The 20428-nt window shown below is 46.2% G+C and overlaps 1 protein-coding gene across 1 annotated transcript in view; it reads left to right on the top strand.

Annotated features, from left to right (window-relative positions):
* The first annotated feature begins 276 nt into the window (after positions 1–276).
* Positions 277–20428, top strand: part of Lmnb1 (lamin B1) — a 46136-nt gene continuing 25984 nt past the window's right edge. The window contains exons 1-3 of the mRNA XM_057788612.1: positions 277–969; positions 19496–19652; positions 20105–20230. Coding sequence (XP_057644595.1) covers positions 611–969; positions 19496–19652; positions 20105–20230 — 642 coding nt within the window. The 5' untranslated portion in view covers positions 277–610. The remainder of the gene's footprint in view (positions 970–19495; positions 19653–20104; positions 20231–20428) is intronic.

The following is a 20428-nucleotide window of genomic DNA, read 5'->3' as shown; positions in this document are numbered from 1 at the left end:
CAGGCCCGGCCCTTCCAGGGGTCCCCAGGGGGAGAGCACGAGCTCCGGCGGGCTCTGGGCTCCCGGCTGAGGAACGAGCAGTTCGGGGCGCCCCTCCCCGCCACGCCCAAGCCCGAGAGCGAGGCCGACGGTTGCCCCGGGGTCAGATTTTGAATTTCCAGGCCGGGCCCCCTCCGCGAGTCGCAGGGGCGCGCCGCCCGCTCGCCATTGGCCGGCGGCGGTCACGTGGGTGGCTCCGCCATGTTGCGGAGCGCGGCCCGTGCCACCTCCGCCCCCCGCGCCTCGCCTCCTGCCCGCCTCTCGCCGCCCTCCTCCCAGGCCCGCCCGCCGCTCGGAGCAGCTCGAGAGGAAACAAAGTGCAGCGGGCGGGAGACTCGCGTCCGCGGCGTGCACCCTCTCGGCCTCCGGGCTGCCCCGGCCTCTTCCCGCGCGCGTCGGCGAGTGTGCGTGTGCGCTTACAAAGAGCGTCTCGCCGGCGATCGCCCTCTCCGCGGCCCTCCCGCTTCGCTCTTTGTGCGGTAGCCGCCGCCGCCGCCGCCGCCGCCATCCCAGTTGCCCTCGGTACCCGCCGCCGGCCTGCCGTTTGTACCTTCGATCCCGCCGCCCCGCCATGGCGACCGCGACCCCCGTGCAGCAGCGGGCGGGCAGCCGCGTCAGCGCCCCCTCCACGCCGCTCAGCCCCACGCGCATGTCGCGGCTGCAGGAGAAAGAGGAGCTGCGCGAGCTCAACGACCGCCTGGCGGTGTACATCGACAAGGTGCGCAGCCTGGAGACGGAGAACAGCGCGCTGCAGCTGCAGGTGACCGAGCGCGAGGAAGTGCGCGGCCGGGAGCTCACCGGGCTCAAGGCTCTCTACGAGACGGAGCTGGCCGACGCGCGCCGCGCCCTCGACGACACGGCCCGAGAGCGCGCCAAGCTCCAGATCGAGCTGGGCAAGTTCAAGGCCGAGCACGATCAGCTGCTGCTCAAGTGAGTACGGGTTCGATCGTCAACGCCGCGAGGCTCCCGGGACGCCATCGGGCTCCGGGGAAGGGACAGCACAGGCCGGGTGCCTCGACCTTCCGAAGGGGACAGGGCCCTCGTGTCTTGAAAGCAGAGGAGGGGATCTAATGATTTAGAGTCGAACGGGGGTGTCATGGAGGGGTACTCGAGTTGTAGAGACGGTGGGGTCGTGGCGATAATTTCTAGGTGGTTGGGTTCAATGCGGGGCCTGGGACTTGGTCCCGGGACCCCATATCCCCCCCATCTGCAGGCCCCGGGTGCGGGGAGCTGATGCCACTGCGCGCGCTCGAGTGCACGTCCCGGTTTCCGGCGGGTGGGAGACAAAGCATCTGGTGGGTTTGCTGGACTAGGGCGGCTGGGCCGGGTGGACTCGCCAATCGCCAGAAGAATGAATGAGTTCTAGGCGGGCGGAGGAAGGGGAGGGACGGGCCCCGAGCATCCGCGGCTCCCGGGGGTGGGTCTTGCTTTGGCGCGCTCAGTCTCGGCCCTGTGACATTTTGCCAGCTATCTGCGCCCTGCCTTCACGACGCTGGAAGGGCGGGGACTGAGCTGCACGCCTTTGGCCTAGGGCTAGCTGGGCTTCCAAGCCGTAGCGTTTGCTTTCTGGTAGGATGTCCTCTGGTGGCTCCCGGGTCCTGGGTACTCTGCGCCCCAGATTCCTTTAACTGGGCTTTCCGTAGGCCACGACCGTCAAGCCTCTGACTCGCGAATCGCCCATCCCGCCAGCGATAGCGCTGTCTTCCCTGCTTCAGCCCTCCTGTAGAATAATGCTTTTCCTAGAGACGCTACTGCGGACCCACACCCCGCATACCTGCGGCCTGTGATGCAGTCACTGTGCCACGGAAAATGTGTTTGAGTGAGGAAGAGCTTGTAATCCCGATGGGGACTGCAGACATCTTTGTTGTCCTGTCCTTGATTTTCTGATGGGTAAAATGTGTGACTCAGTTGAAGGCAACAAGTGCTGGCGTCACGTTACAGATTTGCTGCATTTCAGTCTGGAATTTACGATCTTTTTGCCACCGCCAGCAGATTTGTTTGGGAGGTATCTGATTCAGACTTTGACCATTTGCCCCGGGATATCTTTCTGACGTTTTCCCTGACTCGTTACTTTTCTTTGGGAGCTTGCACCTTATCAGATATTTAAGAATGACTTGTAAAAGTGTGTGTGGTAACAATAAAACAGTGTATAGGCTGGTTTAAAATGAACATTTACTTTTTTCCGATACAAGACGGTTCTCTGTTCTCCAGGCTGGCCTGCAGCTCTTGGGCTTGCCCATCTATTGCAGCATGTCTTTCCTGCCTCTCTCATTATTTTAAGTGTATGGGTGTTTTGCCCTCGTGTGTCTGCACCACGTGTGTTCCTGGTAGAGGCCAGAAGAGAGTGTTGGATCCTCTGGAACTAGAGTAACTGACTTAAATAAGCCACCACGTGGGTGCCGGGAATGGAACTTGAGTCCATCCGAAGGGCATCTACCCTTCCTAGAAGTTAGGTGCTTCTAACCGCTGAGCCATCTCTCCAGCCCTGATTGTTTTTTTGAGACTGAATCTCACTGTGTAGCACTGGATGGCCTGGAGTTCTCTGTAGACCAGGCTGGTCATCAAATCTTAGTGTTCCACCTGCCTCTGCCTTCTAGCTAGAATTAAAGGCATGCAGTACTATGCCCAGAGCTCTTTTGTACCCTCACCCCTTTTCCACTTCTATTTTGAGAACGGTTTTCAGTTGCTGAAGCTGGTCTTCTACTCTTGAACTTAAGCAGTTCCACCGTGCCCTTCTTCAGTGTTGGCGCTAAGGCCCAGTGTCTGTCCTGGCAGCCACAACCTTTTTATTTCTGTGTCTTGGATTTACCAACACTTGAGGTCATCTTTTGAAATAAGCATTCATTCACTGATACTGTTTTCTCTTTATCTTCCTCTTTTTTTTTTTTTAAAGACAGGACCTCAACTATGTAGTCCTGGCTAGCTTTCCCTTGCCTTAGTGCTGGGATTAAAGGTGCTCCTCACCTTCTTCTGATATTTTCTTACTGCATTTCTTCAAAGTTTAGATGTCAGTGCTTGTAAAACTTGGCGACTGTGGGGCTGGAGAGATGGTTAGAGCACTGACTACTCTTCCAGAGGACCTGGGTTCCCAGCCCCCACATGGCAGCTCACAGCTGTCTGTAAGTCCAGTTCCTGGGGAATTCCACACCCTCACATAGACATACACGCAGGCAAAACACCAGTGCACATCGCAAAGAAAACAAAACTTGGCAATTATTAGTGCATCACTAGAAAGAAAAACAAAATCAGGGCTAGCCCGTGTCTTGGACCCATTCTCAATTTCAGAGATATTAAAGTGTTACATAGATCAAACATCTGGTATGTACCAGTTACTGTTTTGTGTATTGAGGTCACAGATTAAAAAAAAACCTAATTTTCTAATTTTAGCGTGCAGTGGGAGAGACCACACAGCAAATAAACAGAAATTGTCTTGTGTGGTCTGAGGCATTTTGATGCTGGGACTCTTGATAATCTTTCCAGAGGATACCATTGGAGGTTTGCTACACAGTGGCAATACTGCCACCTGGTGGACTGTTGTTGTAAATGTTAGGGACCAGTCACATGTTGGCTTTAGCAGGATTAAAAAATGAAAACAGCATAGGATTGTTTCTGTATCTTAGAATATGGTGTAATTTAGGTGATAAACAATGAAAGGAGAATAAAGTTGAGCAGCAAAGAAATGGGAAAGTCAAGACATGCCTTTCTAAAAGATGACAATTGGAAATGATCTTTCGAGGTGTCTTGGGTATATGTTCTTTTAGATTTGTGTCACAGTACATAGACTTCAAAGGTCAGGACCAGGTGCATTTCTAACATCACAGTTCTCCACTCCAACACTCCAGTGGTAGTGTCCTTTTATTTGGACTTCGTCGTGTTCTGTGTAGCTCAATAATGGCATTAATTTTATTTTGTTTTGTTTTTGAGATAGGATCTCTCTCACTATATAGCCTTGGCTGGCTGGGAACTCACTGTAGAACAGTCTGACTGACTGAACTTACAGAGATCTACATACCTCTGCTTCACAAATGCTGGGATCAAAAGGTTTGCATGCATCCTGATTATTATTTTTAATTTGTGGGTGGGGATTGTGGGTGTGCATCCTAGGGCTAGTGTAAGGGGGTCACAGGACAATTCTGTGGGCCCTGGTATCCCGTCTACCTTTCCATGGACTTTGAGGATCCACTCTGGGCAGCCAGGCTTCCTAACAAACTCCTGCATCTGTCTGAGCCATCCCACCAGCCCACAGTTTTCCTTTTGAGATCAGGCCTCACTGTGTCACCTTGGCTGACCTGGAACTCTATGTAGAAGGGACTGGCCTTAGCCTTCCAAACGCTGAGATTAAAGGCTTGTGCCACCATGCCCATGCTCTTCACCTCTAAGCCATCTCTCCAGCCCATATGGACACTTTTATTTTGAGCCAGTGTTTATGGAGTAATTACCATTTAGGCAAACATATATTAAGGAAGCAGTTGTAGTGTGGTCTTAAAAAAAAATCACTTTTTGGTTCATTAATGTATAGCAATGCCTTACTCAAGAATTGATGGGTCCAGGTGTTGTGGGCACCTGACATGGCTGCCCTTGGAAAGCTGAGACCGGAAGGATGCAAGTGTGACGTCAGCCTGAGTTATTGACAGAGACTTGTCTCAAAAAGTCTCCCAAATCAAAAACCCGAACACCCCCTTGCCAAACCAAATCAAATTCCAGAAGCATTCATGAAAATTCTTGGTGCTCCTGGAATCTGGTAACTGCTTTCCTACCCATGGCCTCAGGCAAGCTAGTCTAGGCTCCCTGACAGCCATTACTTCAGTATACCTGGGACAGGCCTTTAACACATGGGCTTTGATGGCTAAACCTTTCAAACAGATGTGAAAGTCCAGGGAACAGCCCTAAGTCCAATCCTTTCTTTCCTTTGTTTGATAGAAAGATAGAAAGATAGCTGTTGGAATTGTTGGTATAATTTAGGGTATAATGCAGTCTTTTGGAGTACTCGGTTTCAAGGAAGTAAACATAGGATGGAAGACGAAGCACAATTAACTATGTTGTCCTTTTCCTCTTTGAAGTCACTGGTTTGGTGTGCTCTTTCATTTGCCTAGATATTACCTCTGATGCAATACCCGAGTTAAAGGTCTACTGTGCACACGTGATAAGAATGAGCCCAGTTATTAGCTGGTGACAGGTGTCTTATTTCTAGGCTCCAAAGATGGCCACCAACCAGTGAACCCCTCTCTTTTCGTATTCTGTATGATAAAGAGACTGTGCTTTGGCGATTATCTTTGGGGACTTAAAAATGTTTTCAGGGTTGACTAGAGGGCTCAAAAAGTAAAAGGGCTTGCTGCCAAAGTCTGACCTTAGTTCCATCCACGGCAGAAGGAGAGGACCAACCCCTGAGCTGGCTTCTGGCCTCCACTGATAGTGGTACACGAGCATCTGTGAGCATACACACATACAGTAATAAAATTAAAAACTATACGAGAGAAATGAAAAAACAGATGAACACTAAGCAGAAAATTTAAACCACCCATCTGTCTCCTAGAATTAAGAGTCTGAGAATCCAGTGGTTCATACTTGTGATCCTTGTACTTAGGCTGAGAGGCAGGAGGATCACTTGAGTTCAAGGATGGGTTGTGTTGCAGAGTGAGAGCTTGTACCAGGATAACAAGCCACGGCCAGTGACATGGCTCTGCAGGTAAAGGCACTTAGTCTTCCTGAGTTTGCTCCCCAGAAAACAGACTCAAGTTGTTCTCTGATTTACCCCTGACCCCCACCTCAATAAAGCATGTTAAGAGATGGAGAAAAGTTCTGAATAATTGTGTGTGACAGAAAAGAAGTTTATAGGCAAGTAATTTTTTTATTTAAGTTTTTTTAAATTAATTTTATTGAACTCCACATTTTTCTCTGTTCCCCTCCCTTCCTCTCCCCTTCTTTTCAACCCTCTCCCATGGTCCCCATGCTCCCAATTTACTCCGGAGATCTTGTCTTTTTCTACTTCCCATGTAGATTAGATTCATGTATGTCTCTCTTAGGGTCCTCATTGTTGTCTAGGTTCTCTGGGATTGTGATTTGTAGGCTGGTTTTCTTTGCTTTATGTTTAAAACCCACTTATGAGTGAGTCCATATGATAATTGTCTTTTTGGGTCTGGGTTACCTCACTCAAAATGATGTTTTCTAGTTCCATCCACTTGCCTGAAAATTTCAAGATGTCATTATTTTTTTCTGCTGTGTAGTACTTCATCGTGTAAATGTACCACATTTTCCTTATCCATTCTTCGATTGAGGGGCATTTAAGTTTCCAGGTTCTGACTAAGACAAACAATACTGCTATAAACATAGTTGAGCACATGTTCTTGTGGCATGATTAAGCATCCTTTGGATATATACCCCAGGTATTCCTGGGTCTTAAGGAAGGTTGTTTCCTAATTTTCTGAGAAATCGCCACACTGAAATCCAAAGTGGCTGCACCAGTTTGCACTCCCACCAGCAATGCAGAAGTGTTCCCCCTCCCCGCAACCTCTCCAGCATAAGTTGTCATCAGTGTTTTTGATCTTGGCCATTCTTACACATGTAAGATGGAATTTCAGAGTTGTTTTGATTTGCATTTCTCTGATGACTAAAGATGTTGAACATTTCCTTAAGTGTCTTTCAGCCATTTTAGATTCCTGTGTTGAGAGTTCTCTGTTTAGGTCTGTACTCCATTTTTTTTATTGGATTATTTATTCTTTTGATGACCAATTTCTTGAGTTCTTTGTATATTTTGAGTTCTTGTTTTTTGTTGTTGTTGTTTTTTTTGTTGTTTTTTTTTTTTTTTTGTTTGTTTTTTTGTTTTTTGAGACAGGGTTTCTCTGTGGCTTTGGAGCCTGTCCCTGGAACTAGCTCTGTAGATCAGGCTGGTCTCGAACTCACAGAGATCCACCTGCCTCTGCCTCCCGAGTGCTGGGATTAAAGGCGTGCGCCACCACCGCCCGGCCTATTTTGAGTTCTTTGTATATCTGTCTGATGTGGGGTTGGTGAAGATCTTTTCCCATTCTGTAGGCTGACATTTTGTCTTGTTGACTGTGTCCTTTGCATTACAGAAGCTTTTCAGTTTCAGGAGGTACCATTTATTAATTGTTTCTCTCAGTGTCTGTGCTGCTGGGGTTCTATTTAGGAAGTGGTTCCCTGTGCCATTGCGTTCAAGTGTACTTCCCACTTTCTCTTCGATGAGGTTCAGTGTGGCTGACCTTATGTTGAGGTCTTTGATCCATTTGGAGGCTAGTAATGTTCTATTATACTTTTCCGGTGCACTTTTTACATGGTGGTCAGTGTGTTCAGTGCCATGAGTAAGCATATTTTAAAGGTGTGACAGGATAACTTGTATCGGCCCTGTCGTTTGCTATGACCAAAGAGAGAAACTTTGCACTGACTGAAGCCAGCCAATATCTCGGGCCAGAGTGCCATGTCCATCCAGGAGCCTTCTGGCAAGCAGTGTCAGGTTACTGGTGGTTACATGTTGCCTAATTTGCTGGTTAAGTATTAGCCACTGGGTAAAGGCATGGCCGTTTTACTAACATTTGGTCCTAGGAGCAGTGGCTAAGTTTCTGGAAGTTGATTCTAATTCTTAGCATTTTATGTTTATGGTGCTAACAGCAAAACTTTCTGTCTACCCTGGAATCAAAGTTGAATAAATGTCATTTGTGCTAGGCTTTGGCTAACCCACTTGCTCGGTCTTTTAAAAATGTCCTGTTCTGATGCTTTCACTTCATTTAGATCTGTTGCTATAGATCGAGTCAGGGAACTTTGGCTGCTGATGGAGCAGTAGAGGACAGACCGGAGGGCTAGTGTCTCACTTCCCTTTTGTTCTGGCGGTCAGACTGGACTGGAAGCTTTTCCACAGATCCCGTGGTGTAAACTCTGTGATCACCCCGCTGATGTAGGAAATGAGGCTCTGAGGTTGTTTTGTCTGAGGTTCTAGAGATGAATGGTTGGAGGTGCAGTGATGACTGCTCCGCCTGTCGAACAGCTCTGGGCTCTGCACACTCGTTTCATCGCACTGGTGTGGTCTGTAGGGCTCCGCTGGTTTCCTGACAGGAAGCAGTCTCCCAGAGCACTGACATCTGACATTTGGACGCGAAATCTTACAGGACAGCTGGCTTCCAGGGCCCACAGGTTGCTGCTTTTGGCAGTGGTACCTACCGGCTGTGTGGTTTTCATGGTGCTGGTAGTTTGGGATTTGTCAGGAGGGTACAGTGATTTAAATGCTGTTTGAAATACTGAGGGTGTCCTTTGCTTATAAGTAGGTGAAGATGGCGCTGGAGAGGTGGCTCAGTGGTAAGTGACTTATTGCTCCTCAAGAGACTCAGCTCTACCCCTACCCACTTCAGGTGCCTTACAAGCACCTGTGACTCCCGCTCCTGGGAATCTGACACCTGCTTCCCTAGGCACCCTCACTTCTGTGCTCAAACTCAGACACATACATCTTTTAAAGAACTTAAAACTTAAAATGCTTTTATGTGTATGGGTATTTTGCCTGCACATATGTCTTTGCGCTAGATGCCTTTTTGTTGCCTGTGGAGGCCAGAAGAGGGCGTTGTATCTCCAGGACCTAGGGGTATAGATTGCTGTGAACTGCTCTGTGGGTGTTGGTGGGAACCCTGGCCTGAGCTCTGATCAGCCAGTGCTCTTAACCACTAAGCCATTGCTCCATTCCCAAATAAAATAAATATTTTTTCTTAAGAAATGGGTGAAAGTAAATTAGTAAGCTTTCTTTTCTCCTTTGTACAAAGCTGCTGTCCTATTTTACTTGATGCCTTAATAATTTAAGAGAAATTAATGCCTCTCTAAATCTTTAATCCCTGTAACAGAAATGTGGCTCCATTTTGTACTGAGCACCCACTGGAACAGATCCGTGTGCTAAGTCTCTGCAGCAGGGGGTGGGAACAGAGCAGGACACTGTCGTCTAGAGTGGGAATCGAAAGCCAGCATTGCAGTACTGTGATACCGTAAAGTGCACTGGTGTAGGCAATAAGCGCTACGACATCTGGTGCTCTAGAGAAACACGGCTACTGCCTAAGGCTAAGTAGGAGTCAGGGGAGGCGGTGATGTCTAAGTATTGAGTTCCTTTTTCAATAGAAAAAAATAGGGTGCAATTGCCCTGAGTACCAGAAATTCATATAACTAAGGTCTATGGGGAGGATTGCATCTTAGTTCTGAGGGACCTCTTACAAGAGTGACATGGATCTGGCTGTGTTAGCACAATAAAAAGACAAGGACTATGGGACACTAGGAAGTAAGGAAAGTAGCCCTTGGACCTGAGGTTGTCAGGCACGAGAGAAGGTGGATCTAAGAGATTCGGGTGGGCATAGGGTTTAGGAAGGAGTCTAGGGTGACCACTGTGCATAGCGTCGTGTCAGCCAGGGATGACAGAGGTTGCTAGTGAAGGAACTGTTCTGAAGGGTCCTGCCTGGGTAGTGACAAGTTAGTGGTGCTTGTTTGGCTTTGAGGTGGAGATGTCAGCTGGCATTTAAGAGTTCTGAGATACTGGAGGTGAGGTAGAGGGTGGGGGAGACTCAGTAGAGATGCTCTGTAATATCAGAGAAAAAGAGTTGTCATTGAACTAGATGGGGTGGGGAGTGGTTAAGACCTAAAACGTGTCTATTGCCTTTGGTGCCTGAGAGATGGCTTTTGTTGTGGGGAAGCCTGGTGTCGGAGGAATGTAGAGGAACAAAGGCAGTGAGAGGGCACAGACCATGGTTTAACCCACAAGAACGTTGGCAGCGAAGGGAAGAGGACTTTAAGTTTGCTGCTGTGTTAGTGCTTGAACCAGAGCCTTGTACACGGCGGGGCAGCCGGGCAAGTGCTGTGTGGGAGATGTCTGTGTGTGCGTTCCTTATATGATGTGTGTGTAGGTTCCCACCCTGCCCCCTCCCCCAGGGTCTCTCTATGTAGCCCTGGCTGTCCTGGAACTCCCTCTGTAGATCAGACTGGGCTTGAACTCACAGAGATCCGCCTGTCTCTGCCCTCAAGTGCTGGAATTAAAGGCGTGTGCCACCACCGCACCCCAGCGCATATGTGGGTAGTCTTGTCTGTGCATGCACTGGCAGAGACCAAAGGGAAAGTTCTAAGGCTTGAGGCATCCTGCTCTGTTTCTTCTTACTCCTTTTGAGACACTCTGACCCAACCTGGAGCTGGGCCTGGTGGCTAACAAGTCCCAGTGACCCCTCACCCTGTGTGCCCCACCTCCACGGGTACTGATACAGGTGTGTGCAGCTGTCTGTTTGCTGGAATCTGAACTCTGCACACCAAGCACTCCTTCCTACCTACTGAGCCATTTTTCCAACCCTCAGGAGAGATTCTTTCATAATTATTACATTTTTTTTATTGGTGTTTTGCCTATATGTATGTCTGTGTGGAGGGCGCTAAATCCTGGAGTTACAGGTCTTCTGGAAGAACAGTCAGTGTTCCTAACCGCTGAGCTATCTCTCCAGCCCCTCTTTTATTTTTTATTTAGTGTGTGAATATTTTGTTTGCATATGTGTCTGGGCGCTACATAAGTGCCTGGTGCCTTTAGAGACCAGAAGAGGGTGTTGTGTTCCTTGGGTGTAGATGATTGTGAGCTGCCTTGTGTATGGGTGCTGGCATAGAACCCGGGTCCTCTCGAGGAGGACAGCTAGCACACATGAAATGGTCTTGAGCAAATTGGGACTTGTTGCTCTACCTAAGTAAGGTTCTTCCCTTGGTGGACTGGCTCCCTGCTGTGTGTCTCCCCCACAGTGCGTGTTTCATCTGATTGATGCATATCTGACTTGATGTCTACTGATGTGAAAGCCATTACCAGGTTCCCGCTCTCCGGGCTCACCGCTGATTTAGTCAGGGAACTCTTACCCTGACTTCTGATTCAGACTTGTGATGCGTACCTTGAAAACAAGCCACAATGACCATCCGAGGTGTGCCCATGTATGTGTGTGCTTGTCCATGTATGTGAGAGTAATTTAAGATTGCCTTCCTTTTCACTTCTGGTCTTTACATCCACGTGTGAATTGCATTATTGACTGGGTGCTATGTAGTGGTGTTGATCTCTCCCATTCTGCTTTGCCAGCATATCTTCCGTAGTCTAGAATTTGGTAGGACCACTTAGATCATCACCTTTAAAGTATTCCTCGTGCTCTCTTGGAAATGCTTCTGTGCCGTTGGCTCATGTGACTAGTAGAGAAATGATTTTATATAATTAATACATAGTTAGCTCTCTACACCGAGATTCAACTGGAAGTAAAACTTGCATCCATATAAATATGTAAGGACTCTTGCCCGTAATTCATCAAATATAGTAGAGCAGTGGTTCTCAGCCTTCCTAATGCTACGGCCCTTTAATACAGTTCCTCCTGTTGTGGTGACCCCAGCCATAAAGTTATTTTCTTTCTGCTTCATATGAAGCTGTAATCTTGCTGCTGTTATGAATTGTAATGTAAATATCTGTGTTTTCTGATGGTCTTAGGAGACCCCAAAGGGGTCACAACCCACAGATTGAAAACCGCTATAGTAGATCTTTTTCATGGCGTTCATATTGTCTTAAGTGTTATAGGTAATCTAGAATGATTTAAAGTTTGGAGGAGAATATTTGTAGATTTTATATATATATATCACAAATTATATCACATACTACTTTAGAAGAGGAAGTTACTGGCTATGGCTATTTGTGTAAGGACCAATCTCTTAACTGATACGATGAGAGAAATGTTCCGTAGTTCAGTTCCAGTCTCATTTATTGTTTTCCTATTTTGATTTGTTTGAATTGCTTTGCTTCTTACTGGATTTTGCGCATTTGTCAATAATGGTTTATTCTACCATTAGTGACCCTAGCAGCTCTTAGCGTGCGTAACACCTTGTATACTCTTTGCCCGTGTCAGAGAGACCCTTGCTGATGGGAATTGTTCTTACGGGATTATTGGGTATTTTGTGTAGTATACTTACTTTAATTGCAGGGAAGTTCATTAGGTTTCCTCACGGGAAATACTGTGGCTCATGTCCTTTCCCCCTTCACACAGTTTTGAAAATGATCAGTAACATTGGAATAAACTCATGTTATCATGAAACTGGAGCCTATTAGGAAATAGGACTATTTGGTTTTAGGAAAGCAGATTTGTTTATTTTGGTAACTTGGTCTTTGTCTCTAGTTGGCCTTGCCCTTGAGCACTCTTGCTTCAGCCTCCTGAGTGTAGGATTGTTGGCCTGACTGGCAATGAAGATGGCATAAATTTCTTCTCTCTCTCTCTCTCTCTCTCTCTCTGAGCTCTGACATTATTTGTTGTGTGAGTGAATGGGCCAGTGTTTGGAGTGCAGCTGCCCTCCACGGCTGTTCCGAAGAGCCCTATGGGAATTAGAACAGGAACAGCCTAGAGTGCTGGGCCACAGTGACTTGGTTTCCAGCCATTTAAACATTCTCTTTTTATGTGCTGCTGCCCCTGATGATGTGCACCTTTAATCCCAGCACTGGGGATGGGGGAGTGAACACAGACAGGTGATTTCTGAATTCAAGGCCAGCCTGGTCTACAAAGGGAATTCCAGGACAGCCAAGACTACACAGAGAAACCCTGCAAAACACAACAAAAAAGTCTTTTTTTGGTGATAATTAGAAATAATAACTTTTTTTTTTTTTTTTTGATTTTTCGAGACAGGGTTTCTCTGTGGTTTTGGAGCCTGTCCTGGAACTAGCTCTTGTAGACCAGGCTGGTCTCGAACTCACAGAGATCCGCCTGCCTCTGCCTCCCGAGTGCTGGGATTAAAGGCGTGCGCCACCACCGCCCGGCTGAAATAATAACTTTTTATAGAATAACTGAGATTACAGCTACAAGCGAAAAGTTATGTGTCCCCTTTACCCTCCAGAATTGCAGAGTGAGAATAGTCCTGTAATTTTCTCACTTAGCCAGCATCTTTGGTCCTGTCCGCGTCTGTGAAAGTGTTAGGAAGGTTCCTTGTACATTTAGTCTTTAGAAATGACCTTTTTCTCAGACAGTAGCTATTCTGCCAACCCAGACACCAGTGGTTTATGTCTCATTGCTCACTCTTTTGTTGTTGGCTTTGAGACGAGGTTTCCAAATGGAATTGTAGCAGGTCCCGAGCTTGCTTTGTACTGTAGGATGACCTTTTTCTCCCGGGGAAGGTTAAAAATCTGCTGGCACTGGGATTTCCTTCCTCCACACACTGGAGGTAAATGATAGCTGGTCTTGATCTTGCCGCCCACCTCCCCTGCCTCAGGCTCTTGATATTAATGTTAGGGCGTGTTTGCTTGCCTGTGGAAGCCAGAGGCTGTCCTCCTGTGTCCTAACTCAGGAGCTCTTGCTGGGTCTCACTGTTATCTGAGGCTTGCCGAGTAGTAGGCCAGGCTAGCTGACTGGTGAGCTCCAAGGATCTGTCCCCAGTACTGGCATTAGAAGTAACTCATTAGCCCCTTAACGTAACGTTTACACATATCCTTTTGTATGTGAAAAATCGAATAACAAGGACAGATGTACTTGAGAAAATAAAAATTGTAACACTCGTGTAAAAGGATCCCAACTTAGGCATTTTTCTCTGTCTTGACCTAAAGGTGCATAGATTCTTCACCCACAGCTACACTGAATGGTTTAGAAATTGTTCATTCTTTGTAGTGTATGACTGGTCAAACTAGAAATTTCACTTGAGTGAGCATTTATTTCTGTCAGGTGTAATACTAGAAGGGCAATCATTTCCTGACAACTAAAGCTATTCTGTAATGAGCTTCTAATTAGGTTCATTTAAGTGGGGGCAGAAAGGAATTCACTGTGTTATAGTTGAGGCTGGCTTTGAACTCTGCATGTCCCACCCTTAGTGTTCTGTAGATGAGTGCCACTCACTACACCTTGCTTGTTAGGATTTAAGTATTTGTTCCTAGAATTTGGCCTGATGATTTTTTTTTTTTTTGCTTCATACAAAACCTCGATTCTCCTTTTAATTAGTATAATTTTTTTCAAATGTTTATGGTGCACGGCTAAGTATACCTGTGATCACAGCATTTAGAGATGGAGGCAGGAGGATCAGGAGTTCAGTGCCAGACCTTTTCCTATATATAGTGTTAAAGGCTAGCCTGACTATACTCATACTATGAAATGTCAAAAATGCCTTTGATCCCAGCACTTGGGAGGCAGAGGCAGCCAGATCTCTGAGTTTGAGGCCAGCCTGGTTTACAGAGCTAGTTCCAGAACAGCCAAGGCTACACAAAGAAACTCTGTCTCAAAAAAACCAAAAAATAAAGGAGAAAAGAAAGAAACTAATATATTAATATGTACGCGGAAAATACTGATATGGTTTAGGAAGAAAATACCGATATGATGGACTTACTAGTTTATTTTTAAGTGGCCATTGTTATCAATATAGGCCTTGAGTAATTTTCTGAACATCTATTGAGGTGTGTGTGTGTATATGTGTGTGTGCGCGTGCATGACTCTGTAGCCTGGCTGGCCTGGAATTCATTTGCTGTATAGATTAGGCTGGTTCTGTCTCGCGAATGCTGGGATTGAAGATGTGTGCCCAGCTCCATTGAGCATTGTTTCCAGTGGTGCTGAAACTGTTTTAGTTGGAAAGACTGGTGGAGATAGAGTAGAGTGTTCCTGGAAATGTAGGACACAGACAGGTGGTGATGGTCAGACACAGTTCCAGAGCCCAATGTATCATGCTGAAGCCTGGGTTTACATGATGATCCGAAAACAAGTCAAGGCTAAATAAAAACAACTCATTAAAACACCCTAAATACCCGCACATTCAGAGGTGGCTGTGCTGAGGAGCCACGCGTGAGCACAGAACCAGGAAGCACATTGTTGTGTTGGTGCAGTTAGGGGCAGTTTCAGTTTAGTTCCTGGAGAGTGGGGCGTGTCCCCGGCCGCTAGCTCTGTTGGGAAAGTACAGCTCCCGCTGGCTGCTGTTGGGCTCTCACATTTTAATGTGAGTGGACAATTGCCAGCTGATTGTTTTTTTTGTTTTTTTTTTTGGTTTTTCGAGACAGGGTTTCTCTGTGGCTTTGGAGCCTGTCCTGGGACTAGCTCTGTAGACCAGGCTGGTCTCGAACTCACAGAGATCCGCCTGCCTCTGCCTCCCGAGTGCTGGGATTAAAGCTGATTGTTTCTTTTTTTTTTTTTTTTTTTTTTTTTCTTTTATTTATTTTTTTATTCTTTTTTAATTAAAATTTCCACCTGCTCCCCGTTGATTGTTTCTTTAATGATGAGGTTAGACCTAGTTAATTGCTTACTGTTCCTGGTGAACTTAAAGTTTACTTGAAAGGAAAATTAACTCTGGATGGAAATTCTTCATCAAGATAGAGTACTAACTACAGTGCATAAAACTGCTTAGCTCTTGGATGCGGCTGGCTTTGGTTCCTGTGTGAAGTGTCTGAGGGAATGTTTTATGACTTATTTTCAGTGGTGTGCATATTTATAGCATTAGATTCACGTGTTGAATTTAATTGAAAACTGATCTCTCTGGAGGTAGACATGGTTGACTCGGGCTGGTCGTAGCCCTGAACAGATCTGCAGTCAGGAGGATGTATTGCAGCGCCGTCATTGCCTCTGTCAAGTAACTTTGGATTCCTGTCTGAGTGACCCTCACAGTTGTCAGGTGTCACACAACAGGTGATACCGTTGTTTTAGGATGCCAGCCTGCAGCTTCCGTGCTGCCCTGTATGCTGATGCAGTTGGACTCTGTGCCATGTTTAGTGAATGAAAACTAAGAAATCTGTTGGAGAGGATGTCAGATTTTTTTTTTTATTTTTTTTTTTTTTTGGTTTTTCGAGACAGGGTTTCTCTGTGGTTTTGGAGCCTGTCCTGGAACTAGCTCTGTAGACCAGGCTGGTCTCGAACTCACAGAGATCCGCCTGCCTCTGCCTCCCGAGTGCTGGGATTAAAGGAGTGCGCCACCACCGCCCGGTGGATGTCAGATTGTTAACTCACTGAATGGCCTCCACGTGCCCTTTGCATTGGCCACTCAGCTGACATAAAACTTCTTGACTGATGGCCCTCATCTGGAGATGGGTGTAATCTTGAGAATGTTTTTATGAATCATCGGCATTGGCAGGGTCAGAGGGAGGACATTTAGGAAAGTGAATATCAGAGATGTAGAAATGTTGCTTTTTTTTTTTTCCTTAAAAGACATTTTATGTTGGGTGAAAGACCTGGGAAGGTGTTATTTTGGTACTATAATTGCACTCTCGGCTTTGTGTATGACAGGCACGTACTCTATTACTGAAATCTCCATGGCCTCAGATTCATTTAACATTTAACAAGACTATCGTTATCTTCGGATTTTCTGTATAGGACATTCAGGAATGTCTCTACAGAGGCCTTGCCCTTCTTTGAGTCTTCAGTCTCTTGAGGGAGTTAAGTTTCCCACAGTACTGGGTCTGTCTCTTGTTACAGTGGGCTCCCCTCCCTTCATGGGGGGGGGCTGGAGGCACCTGCATTTCCCTGTTGATGTTGGGGGCTGCAGGAGGAGAGGAGAACGATGCATGAACACTGAGCATGTGTTTGGGGGTGAAAGGTGCTTGGGGTGCTATGGGATATTTTGATTACACCCTGAGACTTGCCAATAGAGTTACACCTTGAATTGGGAGGGGGTGGAGCCAGTGACTAGCTGACTGAATTGGCCATAGAGAAGCTAGCAATTTGGATAGAGAAGACACTCAGGAAAGAAAGGACGGGACTTGAGTTTGGCACTTCCTTTTTGGTTCTGAGACAGGGAAGAGAGTCTCTTGTAGTGTCTCTGGCCATAAAGCAAGGTCAGCTAGTTGAAACTCAACCACTCTGGGCTAGCAGGTTTTCACCCCAGCCTTTGACTCCTGCATCTTATTGATAAATAGAATGATAGAGACTTAATTTAAGCCTACATATTGCAGCTGTGGGAAAGCCGGGGCTGCAGGATCCCCACCAGGCTATGACCTGAGTGGCTAGCAGGGTGCTGACTGCAGGGTGCTGACTGCAAAGCCGTGGGGGCCATAGATGATAATCAAAATATCAGTAGATTTGTGTGTACCTGTAAGCCAACAGAACAACATCCCTTGGGATATAAGAGCAGCTGCAGGGAATGTCTACCGCCAGCTTCCATAGCAGGCACACCCACAAGTCCATCTCATTCTTTCCCTAAAGCACCAGACAGCTACGTTCATAAGCAAAGTCCGCTCTGCCTAACTTGCCTACCTGCTGTTTTAGGTGGCCTACACTGAACCCTCAGTAGTGTTTGCTCAGTTAAATGAATAGGTGTCCAAGTTTAGGAACTCGACTGAGCCTTCTGTTTCTAACTTATGGGCCTGTGTGTGAGTGGCTGATGCCGGAGCCCTCCTTGAGGTCCGGTACAATACCTGTTTTCTTACTGCAGGGAAGGCCGTGGTGGCTTGTAGGGCAGATCTTGATTGAATTGGTCTCAGAGTAAGTGTGGTTCCTGTAACCAGAGGGTCATCACTTCACACTGATATTTTTGAGTTTTATGTGTACGAGTGTTTTGTCTGCATGTGTGTCAGGTCACCACATGGATGCCTGGTGCCCCCAGAGGTCAGAAGAGGGGCCAGATTCCCAGAAACTGGAGTTACATAGGTAGAGAGTCACTCTGGGTACATGGAGGTGCTAAGAATAGAATCTGGGTTCTTTGCAAGAAGAACAAGTGCTCTTGACTCCTGAAAAAAATCTAGCAATTTCTAAAAATGTGGGTTTTTTTTTTTTTAAAGGGGGGATATAACTTGGTTGGTAGAATGCTTGCCTAATATATATGAAAGCTTGGGTTCTGTTCCCAGCGTGCAGTAAACTGGTTGTGACTGTGTCTGTAATCTTAGCACTTTGAGGTGCAGGCAGGAGGATCTAATTTCAGGGTTGTCCTTGACTGTGTAGTGAGTTCTGGACTGATAACAGGCTACATGAAACTTGTCTCCAAAGAGTGATTTTCCCTTAGATTTTAGCTAGCATGATATATATTCAGCACTGGCCATTTTATGGTAGGATAAAATTGTGCCTTTTTCACAGGCTTCTACATGGGATTCCTGTGGGGACCCAGGGTGTGAATCAGCTCGTTTGGCTGTAATTCACCAAGGTTGAATCCTTTTTAGAAAAGAGGTGTATGACTGTCTCTGTGTGCTCTTGAATGCAGAAGAGGGTGTAGCCCCTTGCAGCTAGGGTTCAGAGTCTGGAGCTCCTGATAGAGCAGCAAGTGAGCTTAACCGTCTCTCCAGCCCAAACAGAAGATTGTTATTTGTTTTGTTTTAATTCAAATTTCAAACGGTTGCTTTGCCCCTTCTAGACTAGTTTCAGCTAAAGTCTGCCATCTCGTGGCCTTAAAGCATACAGGACTTGGCCAAAAAAAAAAAAAAAGTTGTGTTGGCTATATTTGTCATACCCCAATAATTCTTCTCCTTGAATTATGCTTTCTTACCATTGAGTCAATTTATTTTTTGTTTTATTTTAATATTAGCAGTACTCCAGTTTTAATTAAGAGCAAATATTCAGAATCTTGATATAATGAAGGCTTTCCTGTGTAATTAATGGTAAATACTTATTTAATTGCAAACATTATGTCTTTTAAAATGTAATTGTTCACATAATTATTCCCTGGGCTTGGTGGCACATACCTTTTACTCTCCTAGCACTCAAGAGGCAGAGAAAGGCCGATTTCTATGATTTTGACACCAACCTGATCTACATAGAGAGTTCCAGGTTAGTCAGGACTATACAGTGTGACTCCCCCCACCCCTATGGAATATCTATATAAAAAACATTGCTTTCTAACATAGAACTCCATGTAATTAGGGAAATTTCAGATCACCTTATTAGAAGTAGAAGGTGCTTGCAAGCCTTTTGGCATCAACAGGCAGTTGTTACTATCAGATTCTATGTGAATGAGTGTTTGCTGTCATGATGTCTGTGCTGCATTTGTGCCCAGAGCCGGTGGAAGCTGGGAGAGGGTGTCTGAGTCTTGGAACTGGACTTAACAGATAATCATGTGGGTGCTGGGACCTGAACGTGTGTCTTCAGTAAGACCAGCAAATACTCTTTTTTTGTTTTATTTTGCTTTTGTTTTTAGAGACAGGGTTTCTCTGTGTAACAGCCCTGGCTGACCTGGAACTTACTCTGTAGACCAGGGTCGCCTCAAATTCACAGAGATCCTCCTGCCTCTGCCTTCCGAGTGCTGGGATTAAAGGTGTGTATGTGTGTGTGTGTGTGTGTTTTGACAAGTGTTCTTAACTCCAAGCCATCTCTTTAGTCCCCAGAGACTGGGTCTTATGGGTTTCTTCATCCCACAGTCATTGGTTAACATGTGTTGTGGGAAAAATGTTGTTTACCCAGAAGTCTTTGCTCTGATGCTCCTGGGTAAGCTTCTGTGGCTTCAATAAATTCAGGTGGCCAGTTTTAAATTGCCTTGATTTCTTCCTTAGGCAGGCAAGGAGAAGGTTCCAAGGCAGGGCTTTGATGTTGTCTGTGCTTTTCTGCTATTACAGTTATGCTAAGAAGGAATCTGATCTTAATGGAGCCCAGATCAAGCTTCGAGAGTATGAGGCAGCCCTGAACTCTAAGGACGCAGCACTGGCTACTGCCCTTGGTGACAAGAAGAGTTTAGAAGGCGATCTGGAGGATCTGAAGGATCAGGTTGCCCAGGTAAGATTCTGCCTCTGACCAGTGTTTGCATGAGGAGTGGTTGGCATTCTTAAGCATGGTCTGCAGATTTATTTATTTAAATTTAAATTATTTTTTTAAATGAACCCTCGTTGTGTTCTTTGGCTTCCCCATGGTAGCTTCTCATCACTTCTGGTCTGGGTTCTGCAGATCTTTCTGTTCTCTTGGGTACACCCATCCTCTTCACGTTCAAAGCTTGTTTCATTATTGTACTAGAACATTGATGCGAGAAGGATTGCCCTCTGCCTCTCTGCTGAGGACTCGTCTGATAGGTGATCTGAGGTGACGTCCTGCGGTAGAACCAGCAAATGACTGGATTTAAGATGAGATGACCATGCTAGTAAATACTTACAAGCACTAATGCTTGCTGTTTCTTATCTTAAGTCAGTACCAGATTGCCATAGAATCTTTATCACTATTTTTCCTTATCACAGCTGGAAGCATCCTTGTCCGCCGCCAAAAAGCAGTTAGCAGATGAAACTTTACTGAAAGTGGATTTGGAGAATCGTTGTCAGAGCCTCACCGAGGACTTGGAGTTTCGTAAAAATATGTACGAAGAGGTAACTACATATAGTTTTCTTTTTGAAGGAAACGAGACTGGGCGTGGTCGCTCATCTGTATCCTAGCATAGGAGAGTTAGTTTGAGAGTAGCCTGAACAAACAAGGGCAGGTGAGATGTCATTTGCTGCCCTCCCCAACAACCTGAGTTTGATCTCAAGAACCCACATTGTGGAAGGAGAAGCTGCTCCTGCAGACTG

This window comes from Chionomys nivalis, chromosome 14 (genome assembly GCF_950005125.1).
Source record: "Chionomys nivalis chromosome 14, mChiNiv1.1, whole genome shotgun sequence".
Taxonomy (NCBI): Eukaryota; Metazoa; Chordata; class Mammalia; order Rodentia; family Cricetidae; genus Chionomys; species Chionomys nivalis.
This window is presented reverse-complemented; position numbering and strand designations above follow the sequence as displayed.